Raw genomic sequence first — 13,631 nt, 5'->3', positions numbered from 1 at the left:
ACCCAATACTGCTTTATAGCTGCAACCTAGGAGGTATTTTAGGATTAAATCTAAAGTCCGTCACCAAATGCAGACATAGACACACATTCTCATACCTTGCACATCTAGACATTGCCTTGAATAGCTGTCAGACAAATGGATATTGTAGATAGTCCATATAGTACAGGTATGCAGAAGTCCAAGTATTAGAGCTGTCGCTTTGCAGGGGGTGCATCTAAATATAATGCTGAGTACACAAAAATGGGGTTGATGTAGCTGTGAGACAGAAGTGATAGTCTTCAAATACTATTACTTCTAGGTTAACTTTTCATTAAAAATGACTGGATAAAATGGCACTCTAAGAACCATGGTGCAGAAAGAAACACTTCCAGTGCAGGTATCTCCTGAGAGACAGCAATATTCTAAAGAGGAATTCAGATTGTCAAACTCATGTAGCTCTATTTCACTTAATTAAAACATTACATTCGCTTCAAACCAGTAGGTATACAAAGCCAAGCCATGGAGTTTGAACTGAAACTACAGTCATATTTCTTTAAAGTTCAGGAGAGTAGGACTGACATCTGAGATTTGGATCATTCACTTCTGTTCGCAGATAACTAAGGACTTATTCAGCCTTTCAATGCCCTTCAATCAAATCAAGAATTAATCTGTCCTATTACACTTGGTAAATCTGCACAATTTAAATATGGGGCAAAATAAAGGTAACAGTTTCCAAATATTTTCACTTTATTGGTGTATAGATTGTATTTTTTTTATCCTACAACTGGGAACACTTTGAGGCAAGGCAACTTTCAGCAGACAAAAAAATAATGGATTGAAGCATGGTATAGATATGTCCGAAAAACAGTCTGTAGAGTACAGTTCCAACAAGAGACGCCAACAGCAGGAGGGATTAGATACAAATATATTGGAAAGCAAACCCTGGAACACTAGTATCTAACTCCATAGTTGTCAAACCTACTTTTTGCCACAAACACAATCTCTCTCATTCGTGGAAAACTTGCTAGGTTAAAAGAAGGGCATTGCACTAAAGCCAGATAAGATCAGTTGAATTGTACTGTGTTATTCGTAATACATAGAGTGTGAGAAAATGCATCATAGTCGCATTATCAGTAGAATTGGGCTGTGCCACCTTAATTGCAGCTTATCTCCCTTCAAGGGCCTTGGCCACATTCCAAGAGGTGAGGCAGTGGGCAGCTGAGACCAGAGATTCCACCTTTTTAAGATATAAAAGCTGGATACTCTTGCAGTGATCTTTGGAGACTCCTGTCTATAAGTGGACACACTGTACAGGACCCCGCAGTTGTCCAGGACAGGGTCTCCAAATCTTTATAGCAAAAGGGGCTCCCCAGGGACTGCAGACCTGGATGATGATAATAGGCCAATTGGTTATGTATCTTTCTTAATCACTATATTTATTCTCTTGCATTGCCATTAAAGCTGTTATTGTTAACTTGTTGTTAATCACTACTAATAATATGTCACCTTTCTTGTTTTAAAAAATTAAGTAAAATTTGATCTCACATAGTATTCAAGACTTTGTGCTTTTTATGCTGATTGTGCTCCATGCTTAGCTTTTGTGGTATGACACCTGTAAGCTCCAAATGCACTCCATGCGACTGTCAGTAATGCTACTGTGATTCCACCACTGTGCTGTTGAATTCACGAGAAACTACAGCCTGTGTTTCTGCCAGCTGCTTACTGGCCTCCAGCTTCCTGTTGCCATAACTGTTGAGGTTTGAAAGAGGAAAAGATAAAGACAAAGAAAGGATAGGGCATTTTGTGAATAAAAGAACCTTATCTACCAATATTCTTAAGTGATCTCCAATTCTGAACAAGATACGAGAGTGGAACAACCTGGAACTGCAAGGAGCTGGTAGAACACCACTAATTGCTTGGTTCTCCACAGAAATAACTATCTCTAAGGGATACATGTACTAATCCCTGAACAGTACAGGGTCACTGTAGCCTTATTTAATTGTCCTGGAAGACAAAGCACTACCTGCTGGGAGCTCTTCCACATGCTTCACTGCATTATTATTAGATCGCACTTTCCTAAATCTTTCTGGGTGCTGCCATCTCTAAAGGGCTGGCTTTAAATGCTATACAACTTCAGAGCTTGTGGGAGTCACAAAAACCCAGTCAGCAACATTTCAATGAACTGAGCACTGGCAGCTGCCTAGAAGAGTCCCTTAAAAAGAAAGACAGTGCTTCCAAAATGAGTCTTTTAGGTTGGCATTCTTCTCACCTGCAAAAAATCAGCAAAACCACTACAATTAGTGCAGACTTCCTTTGGTGTGTCTACCAAAAATCATAGTATCTCCTAAGATCAGCATCTGTTCCAGAGGACAAGAACATAGAAAACACTGTACAATGTTCCAAAAAAAGCACAGGGAGGAATCTAGAGAACTGTAAGCAGAAAGAGTCCCATGTTTCCTCCTGGTAAATTTGAGTGGTGAGAGAAAAGGAAGACTGAAGTTCATGGAGGAGAGAAGCAACTAATTTTCCACACAGAGTTCACCTGCAGGAGGAAGGACAGGAGCTCTCTTCCTGCAGCATTTGCTAGGAAAGCTATTAGCCAATTTTGTTTCCATTCCAGACAAAAATTTTCACCTTTATGGCCAAAAAAGTAGCTTCATGAGAGGGGTACAAAGATAGAATTTATCTTGTCTTCTAGGCAAGAATTTGGCTTCATCAAAAGCTCTAGATCTTCAAGGTGTGTTTTTACAGCTTGTGCTACTAATGGGCAACAGAGCACCTAAATACATTTCATATATCAGTGCAGCCTCTTCTAAAAGAGGGGAATAGCAGTTTAGACAGTGAAAGAAGTGAAAGGCAAGAAGAACTCTCCCTGTCTTCAACACAGACAGCTCCACTGATGGGGAGATTTTCCTTCTGGTGTGAATAACTAGATACCTCTAACGTGCCACTTATTTTGGTTTGCAAAGCTGAAGATGTGCAGGGTAAAATATTAAAGCTCTCTGTTCTTCTGCCTTCTTCCTGCTCTTTTAAGGGCTTCAATAATCAACATGTATCCTCTTAGCCAAGGGAAAACAATATAGCCAGTCACTGATCCTGGCACAGATCATCTTGCTGGAGACTCTCTATGCAGCCATGTATGCAAGCAGATGTGAACAAGTGGCTATGATTGTCAGCTCTTGAACAGTCTGTGTTGTTAAAGCCCAGGATAAACACACATGCCCTCAAATAAGCTTAAACCACACTAACAACTGTTTGAGAAAGAGTTCACCCATCAGTAACAGCTATTAGCACATCCAAGTCTGACTCATCTCTTTCACCATCTGTGACAACATGTTATTTGCATTAATCCCTCATTTTCCTTGCTCCACATTCTTCCTAGCATTAGTGCTTCCCAACTTACAGGAACATAAAACAACCACCATCAACAGGTATATTTCATGTATATTTAGATAAGCCACTGCTCACAGCAAAGAACACTGCTCTGATTTGGTAGTGCCAGCTTGGGAATTGAGAATTGCTAATGAATCAGTAACACTCAGGAATTATGTGTTCAACGGGCAATAATTGTATAGATGGGTCATTTCTGTATATACACAGTATTCATTAATTTTTTTTTAATCCCTACTCTACTATACACTTAAAAATTATGTTCAGATGGAGAAAGTATGTCAAGTGCCCTCATAAAACGTATGGGGGCTATATCACACTGATACTATGCATCAGAAAGACTTTACCAGGGTAATTGTTGAATGACAAATATGCCATTATTGGTGGTTTCACAAAACAAGCATCCTACTTTCAAAACCATTCAATCCATCCAGGAGATGTACAGAATACTTTTAAAAGACAAATCAAGCGATTCAAATTAATCTCTGAATCAGCATCTGAAGCAGAGAGCTTTGGGGCATACTAAGGTTTCCTTCCTGCTAACCCATCCCTGTCCCACAGATGATAATTACCTCTCTGCCTTTCAGTAAGGGCAAACAGAGATCTCTTCTCCACAGGGGAAAAACATTTTTCTCTCTCAAGTTATCTATCTAATTAACACAATGAACTTAAATGAAGAGAACAAACTTTGGCCTGTATTTAGCCTCAAGTTGGTGGTTTCCATTTCAGGTTTGAAAAAGTTCTTATGTTCCTCCAGTGCATGGAGGAGCTGCTGACAGAAAACTTGCAGAATTAGGTGCAGAAATGTCATACTTGTTTTGCTGATGGCCCAGCAAAAAAAAAAAAAAAAAGAAAAAGAAAAAAAAAAGCAGTATCTTTCAGGCACAGAAAATTCCCTAGAAGGCCATAGCAAAGCAAAGTTTTAAAGCACAGCTTCCAGTTTGGTGCTGTTAAAATAGATCAGCATTTGACAAGCAAGAGAGACAACTCCCTGCCATATTCTTTCTCATTCTACCTGCTCCCAGTGCCAGGAGAAGCATGCTGGTAATGCTGGCCTAACATTGATTTTCTTTTCCAAGCACAAGACATTCACCCTCTGTATCCCCAGCTGCTAAGCTCTAAATCAGAAATGGTTGCCCCTGTTGAAAAAAGTCTTAACTGTCAGAGCCTGTTTCAGTCAGATGAAGCCACTCAGAGCAAATCCCTTTAATCACTTTAAAATCAAGGGTGTATTGACTTTATGCAAAATATATGCCTGCATTTTGGGAAAGCAAGGCTTGCTTCTCAAAGAATCAGTACAGAAACTCACAAGACATTGACAGAAGCAAACACAAACCATGCATCAAGGCGGCCCAGACTTCTTCCTTTAGCAACAACTGTTGAATCCTCAAGGGTATCCAAACCCTCCTCCCTCTCCAGCCAATCTTTTATAATCAGTGACTTTCACATCCAGCCCACATCTCCATGCTGTGGTGTTCACCTTGAACATCGTCATATATGTTCTGGCGGTAGCGTTTAAAACAGCACTTAGAGACGGCAGTAGCAGAGAACAGTGGTTTCCCTGAAGGACCATTTTGACTGTGTTTTTTTTTAAGCCATGGTCACAGAAGTCTGCGTGCTGGATTGTGTTTGGTTTTATTTTCCAGATTCATACCACAGCTTCAGAACCATGTGTTCTCACTCAGCTGATCAGAGCTCTTACATCCTCCATTCAGGATTCTTCTAAGCATTTATACACTACAAAGAAATTCAGTAGCCAAAATAGAACATCCCAGCAGTTCAAGGAGAAATTAGTTAAAGCTTGCCAAGCAGGGAGAACTTGAATATAGAGTGGGAAGGCTTTTTCTACCTCATGCCAGCGTGTCTAAGTGTTCACACAAGAACATCTGAAGTCCTGTTTCAACCTTTGAGCAAAATGCAGTGGAGCCCATAAACCACTGTAATGTATAATCTCAGTACAGATTCAAACACTCTCTTTTAATTACCACTAGAAGAAAGTTAACAGTTTGATCAGATTCCTTGATAATGCACTTCCTCAGTGGTTTATAGTTAACTGGCAAAGGTGGAACCACTGCTAGGGCAAACATTCAAGGAATTTAAAAAAAAAAAATTACTTAAGACTGGAATTTTTTGTAGAATTGTGATCTTCAATTGCTGAGAAAGCAGACAAACTGACTTTTTGCAGCACTCATGCTGCAATTCAGCCACATTGCTTGTGACATTTCAGCTGGGACTAAGAAGCCCCACACTGCTGCAGGGACTTGGCTGGAAGGACTGCTGTGCCAGGCAGACCACATCTCTGCCATGTGTCCCACCGATACTCTCCCTGCTTCTGCAAAATCTCTGCGCCTTTTCTAGCCTGGCTTCCTACCTGATTTCTGCTTCCCTCCTATGCAATCCCAACATGGCAAAGCCAGGAATACTCCCCTTCTCTAAGAGCAGCCAAAGGCATTTTCTATTAGAGTGCATACCCAGCACGCCTCTTTGTGCATCACTGACAGTCTGTGGAGTAGCATAAGCTGAGCTGCATAAAGTCTTCTCTAAGTTCACTAGAAACCCTTCTGAGGAGTATTATTTACATGATGAAAGAACAATAAAAAAAAGAAAATCCACATAATCATGGATTAGTACTCACCTTTTAAAATTACATTTCCGAACTGTGTTCCCAAACTTTGTACTATACTTGTTATATTTAGAAAGAAGGAAGTGAAGGAAGCCCTAAATACTGCAACTATTTTATCCTCTTTCTTTCCATGTTTTATTGTTTCAGTGATTTAGGGGTTTACTAAAACATGCTGAGGAGCAATGAATGCAAAAGACCATTTGGGGTAACCGTGAACCTACTAATTTCATGTACAGCATTTGGACTTCCATTCAGCCTATATACTTAAGTGAAACAGCAAATACTTCAGCAGTTAAGCAAGTAATTTCTTTCGTACAGTCTCCAGTTCCACCTAGGAGCCCCCAGGCTAACAACTTTTATCCCCAGATTGCTAGTATATCAACCATTCTAGATAAAAACACAACTTTAAGACCCAAAGCATTTTCCTGCACTAATGAATGTTAAATAACCACAGAAACATCTAACTTAGACTATTTCCCATTTAACAGCTTGATGTCCTTCAATTAATGTCAGCACTCTACCTTGAAAACTATCTATGAACTCTAAATTTTTGGAGATTCGGGAAAACAGAGCTTCAATTCTATTTGCATGAATGTTATTAATATCCAGAGTAGTTCTAATGGTTCATCAAGTGCTTATTACCAGTTAGACTAAAGCAGTTGAAGTGGGCAGCTGTGTCAAGGATTTAAAAAACAGCATGTCTTATTCCTTACTCTGGTACTTCTCTATTCCCAGAAAATGCTGTGCTTAGATCAGCCAGCCCCAGCCACGTTTCCTGACTTCCTCCGCCCCACTAGCCCAAGCAGCCTTACGGAGCCAGGCTCAGCCATAATTTCTTTTAAATTTCATTTCCTTCTCTTTAGAACACTTCCCCCACACTCTCACTATGAATAAGAACAAACAGGATTTCTTCAGCCCTTCTTTTTTCATCCAGTCTAAGTCTCTCCCAATTTTTTTTCCCAGAGGTGTTGTTAGCCACAGATAAATAGAGAACCCTGCTCTCAAGCACAAGTACAGCTGTCTCCAAAATTCTACTTGGCTTTGATAAACTTTCTATCTTTCTCTCTTCATTCCCTGGAAATACATTGTCCCAGTAGAAGAATAATGTGTGTAGCATAAATGTACTTCTGCTGCACTTTCCCAAGTACTGGATACACAGTCATTTCCATAGGGAGAAGAGAAAGAATAAGTAACATCCAAAAGCTAGTTCAGAGCAACTAAGCAGACACAGCTGAATTAACAAATAACAGTATCTATTGACAGAGAGTAAAAGCAGCAATTTTTCTGCAATTACTTTTGTGTCACAGCAAAAAAATGCAAGCCAGGCACAAATGCTGGGCTGTTGGGAGGTGGTGAAGAGGGATGAGAGGGAAGAGAACTTCACCAAAGTGAAACGTGCCTGGAAGACTTGGACACTATCACAAGCACAAAAGCTTGGTGAATGATCTCCAGTCATTCACATGCCACTTTGAATAATTACCCTGCATACTTGGCACAGTTACTTTTTTTACTAAGAGTGCCAGCCTAGGAAAGTTGGTTTTGGCAGCCAGCTAAGAGATAAACAGCTCAGTCTACAATGAAGTTTGCCTGCGAGCAGTTACAGCTGCAGCAGCAAGGACAAAAGCTTTCAAAAGTGACAAAGCAAGCCATGTTTGAGCACACACTGCATCACTCTTCATTTAAAGCAGTGTACTCTCTCATTATACCTAGATCCTTCTTCAATGAAGCTTTGATGGGCGCGGAGTCCCCCTCAGCTGCAGATGGGAAGAGACAGAGCAGAATTCCATCCAGCAAGGACACACACCAAGCATGGCAGCACAGATGCGGCACGAGTCTGCCTAAAACTAGTCATGAGGAAAACCCTGATGACAAGGGTATAGTTAGGGCCCTCCTTCAGACTTTTCCAAGTAACCCTTCCCTTCAGGGACAACCCTGTGGGACACTGTCCCACAAGTTACCTGCTCTTTCCTTCAACCTGAGGAGAGGAAAATGACTTCCAGAAGTAAAACTCACATCAATAAAATAGGAAAGAGGATGGGAGTGACACTGGCTCATAAAGCTCATCCTCATATCAGCATCTGCCAGTAAAAGAACAGATCAAGTTTACTGATCACTTGGATGTAACATTCTTAGTACTATGCAACATGATGATATATGTATTTTTTAAAAAAGATGATATAGATTATCAAAATGGATCTATTAAACACAAAGAATCCAATAATCAGGACATATCAACACTTACTGAAAGATCATAATAATGGCAGAAAGTTGCTTCCATCCCAAATTCCATTCAGTATTTTCACCAATGGTGAAGACAAAAGGAACCCACTGGGTTTGATAGTGGACTGCCAAACAATATAGCAGACAAGGCAAATAAGGAGTAACCTGGGCCTGTCTGGGCACAGCCAGTACAAATAGGAGCTACAGTCATTTAACAAAACGCAAAGACAGACACCTTTGTGGCACACCACGCAGGTCACATATGGACAAGGATTTAGAAGTCAGAATGTGTAGGCACTTAACACGAGTTTCTAGTGTCACACTATGACCAAAACAGATTGCTCTTTTGATGTGCAAGCTGTAATTAAGTGAATTTACCTCTCATATGGCAATGGCATTTATTCTATGATTTATGGGTTCCTTCTGGCACTTGAGAAAGCAAACAAAAAGGGCAAAGCTGTTATACCACTTCTAAGAAATTTGTAGAAGCTATTTAAGAAAAGCCAGCTCTTAGGCGTTGGCTTAAATTTGCTTTGCAGGTGTCTGTACCTTCACCAAAAAAATGTAAGTTTGCAGATAAAAATTATATGGAAAACTTGTAGTATACAGCACTGGTGTGCCCAGTAGGAAGACTCGGCATGTGGTTGGTGTGCTTGCATTTTACAAAGCAATATAGAAACACTGGAAAGGGTGCAGGAAGCCACAGAAACTACTCCAAAAGAGAAAGTATCTCACACCGAGAATCTTAAAGGGCTCAGTTGGCTTCATGTCTTTAAAAAAAAAAAAACAAAAAAAAAAAACAAAAAAAACAAATAAGAGCTAAGGCAATTACAACACAAATACCCTCACAGTGAGGGACCTCTTTAATCTAGCACAGAACAACCTAACAAACCAGTTGTTGGAACCTAAAGGCAAACTGAAAGCCAGGCACCTTTCCCTCCCACACCCTCATTTAATGTCTGTTTTAATTAAGAAGTGCCAGAAGTAGTGCATCTTCCTATCTTCAGATCAAGTCTGGCTGCTCTTTCTAATTATTATGCCAAAGTCAAATATATATTATTAGCACATATAATCCACGAGACTCTGTGAGACACAAATGGCTAGAATACACAGGAAGTCAAACCACATGAATTTGTCTTTAAACTATGGATATGAAAATACAGCCCTCAGCAGGTCAGTAAGTTCACAATAAAGTTTAACAAAAGATGAGAACGGGAGAGAAACATGTGGACATAAAAGTTTCAGCTGCCCTGCAAATGAGTTCTTAAAAAAAGAAATAAAAAATTACAGCTATTTCTATTTGTCTTCAAGATTGCAACTTTCCAGTTTTTTCAAAACCCAGAGGTTTAAGTTGCAACAAAAATGAAAACTCTCTCTCATCACTTACATTTACAAGCTGTCCTCATTAGATGTTTTCTAATTGACTACATCTGCAGGGACAGAAAATTTATACACAATGTTCAATGTAAAGATGAAACTCAAGCCTACAGAAACCACGCAGTGGAGAAGACTTTGGAAAATACATAAAGTTTAGGCGACACAGTCCAGCTGCTGAGACAAAGTAGTATGAGCCACAGTTTACAGATTTTGGAGTTGAGGCATATTTCCCACAAGGATTTTGTCAATAAATGTGGCGAGAAGTGGCTGGGGATTGGAAAAGAGATTGTTTGGTACTCCTCAGGCACTCTTGAAAGTGGCAGACACAGAAAAGTGCTCCCGGTGGTCAGACTGTTTGGTTTAAGTTCCAAGTAAAAACTACTCTTTTAACTTCTGAAAAAGCCACTGAGTTAATGCCACAGTATTAAAATTCATTCAGTAACCGTGAAAAGAAATACAAACAAGCAGTATGCACCAGAAGGGCCTTTACTTGCTCAGTAAGTCACATCAGCTATCTGGGCATTGGATATAACCCTCCCCCCATAATAAAGTGCCTGCAACACAGATGGCAATCATGTCTGAACAGTATCAAACTTCCCAAAGATGAAACAAAAAAAACAAACGTCAACCAAAAAAGCCCAGGAACCCAAAGGCTTTGCTTTCTCTGCTTGCTTCAATGAGAAATGAGTAAAAGCAACCACCTCCTCCTGTAATTCCTCATCCTCTTAACCTGTTCCACACACTCCCTTCTCTTGCAGAGACTCAACTCATCCAAGGGTTAAGAAGAGGCTTGTCCCAGACAGACCTTTTCCTACTGTCTGCATCTTTATTCTGATGGCTGTAATACAGCAGCATCAAGTTCTAATCATCCATCTTAACACATGGGTGTGCAGCACAGAATAAAAAAAGAATAGAGATAAGTAAAGCACTGAGACAGATTTTTCTTTGTTTGAATACATATATTGCATATGCGAAATTTTTTTTGGCATCATACAGACCATACCGTGCATTTTGCTTATCTTTTACAAAAATAATAAAACACATTGATTTCTTAGAGACAAGAGAAACAGTTCTTACCCCACAGAGCTCACGTCAGTGGGGGCATTTAAAACCATTCAAATCACAGCAAGAAGATGAGACTCTGTAGGTAAATTCAGCTACATGGTTTCCAGAGCAGGGGTCTCTCCATTTGGTTTTACTTGTTAAGCCTTACTCCGGCTTACACTTGTCAGTGTAACTCCTGAAGAGCACATGAGTCTTCACAAACAAGCAATAGCCAGGAAGAACTCAGACTGCTCTCAGCTTCCCACTTTCAACCATCATGACATTTTCTAACTGCAGAGAGCAAGTTAGCTGCTACACAAAACTTTATTTGAAGTATTTCCCACAGAAAAAATAATCCCTAAAATAGACCCTTAACCTGAGAAATGCAGACTTCAACCCACTTGATTGATGGAGGGACTACTGCTTCATTACTAATTTGAAGACTCTTTTGCAGCTTCAGCATGCCCAAATCTCTTGCCAACGCCTATCCTTGTGATTCAATTGTTTGCCTGCCTCCCTCTGGTATGCTAGCATTTTGTGGAGAGCTTTCTCTTACAACTCTGACTCAAGATTCAGCAGTCATTCTGACAATCTAAGTCTTTTTCTACCAGCCAGCTATCTTCTGTCTTTCCAGAACTGTTAGCGTACCTCACCAATACTGCGTATTACTGTTAAATCAGCAGCTGCATGGACGGTTTTACCTGTGAAACCACAGAACATATTTTATACATTTTTCTTAAGCCACTTATTTAGCAACAATCAACAAAAATTGCTGGTTGATGAGAAGCTCAACATGAGCTGGCAATGTGCACTCGCAGCCCAGAAGGCCAACCGTATCCTGGGCTGCATCAAAAGAAGCGTGGCCAGCAGGTCAAGGGAAGTGATTCCACCCCTCTATTCCTCTCTTGTGAGACCTTATCTGGAGTATTGTGTCCAGTTCTGGAATCCTCAACGTAAGAAGGATATGGAGCCGTTGGAACAGGTCCAGAGGAGGGCTACAAAGATGCTCAGAGGGCTGGAGCACCTTCCCTACGAGGACAGGCTGAGACAGTTGGGGTTGTTCAGCCTGGAGAACAGAAGGCTCATAGGAGACCTTATAGCACCCTTCCAGTACCTGAAGGGGCTAAAGGAAAGCCGGAGAGGGGTTATTCACAAAGGCTTGTGGTGATAGGACGAGGGGGAACGGATACAAACTGAAGGGGGCAGATTTACATTAGACATTAGAAAGAACTTATTCACCATGAGAGTAGTGAGATACTGGAACAGCTTGCCAAGAGAAGTTGTGGATGCCCCATCCCCGGAGGTGTTCAATGCCAGGTTGGATGGGGCCTTGGGCAGCCTGACTTAGTGGGATGTCCCGGCCCATGGCAGGGGGGTGGAACTAGATGATCTTTAAGGTCCCTTCCAACCCTAACTATTCTATGATTCTATGAAAAATTCAATGGAAAAAAATAATATACCCTCTACATTGCTTCTCTTTATTCATCATGCAGACAGGGATCATTAATTTCAAGAAAAAAATCCTCTATCTTTAAATTACATCATAGCTGTGTAAAATATGCAGCGATGTCCAAATCGTGAACTCTTCACATCCGCTGTCGATATCTCAGCAAGATCCAGACTGCTGCCACAGCAAGCGCCAGGCCTGGCACAAGAACGGCTGCTAGAGGAAGCCCGCCTGATTCTCCATCGCCTTGATGACCCACAGGGCCATTTTGAGGCTGCAACTACAAGGAAAAAAAAGTATTCGTGTCAGAACCCATCACAGGAGAGGCCACAGTTCCGTGCCAGGGCCAGCTGGTTCTGTGGGGATGAACAACATGGTTTCCCCTGGTACCTGTACACTCCACATATGGGAGGGTTAGAATGGCTTTGGATGAACTGAGCTTTACTTGCAGGTACTCCAGTCACTACAACCCACTCTCATGTTTCCCCGCCACTTTGTAAACTCTAGCAGGTGGACCAGGGCAGGTCTCATGCAGCAGAAGCAATGACACACATACCCAGCCATCCACTGATGTGCTTCCCACCACATCACTTCCTGGTGTCTTCACCAGGAAGAGGGCATCACTAATTCTCTCTTAGCTGCACTGTACACTGGTCCAGATGATTCACTCCTTTACTATGGGAGCAGGAAAGAAGGCTCAACCCACCTTCCCCCATCAGCATGCTTTAGGCTGATCAGTGTTTCCTTCATCAACTTCAGTGCTAGCCTGGGACGTTCAAATGACAACAGCAGATTAGGATTCCCTTTTATATCCAAAACGATGCCAGTATTTTTAAACTACAGCAGTGCACATTTGTTCCTTTGCACTGGGCTGCACAGACAACTCAACACTAACACATGGGAGTTCTGTCTCCAGTAAGATTCTGGCCTCTGAAACAAACCCAGAGAACCTGAGTTTTTGTCACAGACAAACTTTTGCCTCTGAGAAAGGAGGTCTGAGAGAAAGCACACCATACACCAGCAAAACAAAGACCCGGGGACTTCTTCAAACTCACCCCTTTACTGTTAAAACCAAGTAATGCACAGACGATTACAGCTGTGGTCAGCTAGTGACGGCCACAGGTCAAACAAAACTTTTACATGCATAATTTACACAAAGCACTTGGAGATGGTATTTTTCTGCCTCATGAAAGAGAGAGCTATCAATTATAGAAACCAGTGGAAACTGAGCCAGAAATAAACTTAAGAAACCAGTAAAACATACCCTGCGCTGAATTTTCAGAGACACATTACAGCCTGCATTCCTGAACAGTTCCACAGCATCTTTGTGCCGCAAATCCTTCAAGTTTCTGCCATTCACCTAGAAAAAAAGGAAAAGAAGAATCAGCTGCTGAAGAGTAAAAAGCAAATCTTTAATGATACAAGATAACATAGGAAGGATAGGAGATAAACCTTCCTCTTTCACAGAATTGTACATTTGAGGAACATTACTGTAGTCCTCAAGATACATGTTCACCCATTCATGTTATAGACACATTTTTACGCTGAGAG

At 41.0% G+C, this 13,631-nt stretch overlaps 1 protein-coding gene across 5 annotated transcripts in view; it reads right to left on the bottom strand.

The window, feature by feature from the left end:
* The window catches only part of SYNJ2BP (synaptojanin 2 binding protein), a 133,433-nt gene that overhangs the window by 117,476 nt on the left and 2,326 nt on the right, over window positions 1-13,631 (bottom strand). For 4 of the 5 annotated variants that reach the window (XR_008450133.1, XR_008450134.1, XR_008450135.1 and 1 more), the window contains exon 3: window positions 13,345-13,440. Coding sequence is in view for 2 of the 5 variants with exons in the window: in XM_054068459.1 (XP_053924434.1) it covers window positions 13,345-13,440 (96 nt within the window). In the remaining 3 variants the exon portion in view is untranslated. Of the gene's footprint in view, window positions 1-10,251; window positions 12,361-13,344; window positions 13,441-13,631 lie in introns of those variants that run through there. The other variant, XM_054068460.1, reaches the window with a different exon arrangement.

The sequence above is a fragment of the Cuculus canorus genome, chromosome 5 (genome assembly GCF_017976375.1).
Source record: "Cuculus canorus isolate bCucCan1 chromosome 5, bCucCan1.pri, whole genome shotgun sequence".
Taxonomy (NCBI): Eukaryota; Metazoa; Chordata; class Aves; order Cuculiformes; family Cuculidae; genus Cuculus; species Cuculus canorus.
This window is presented reverse-complemented; position numbering and strand designations above follow the sequence as displayed.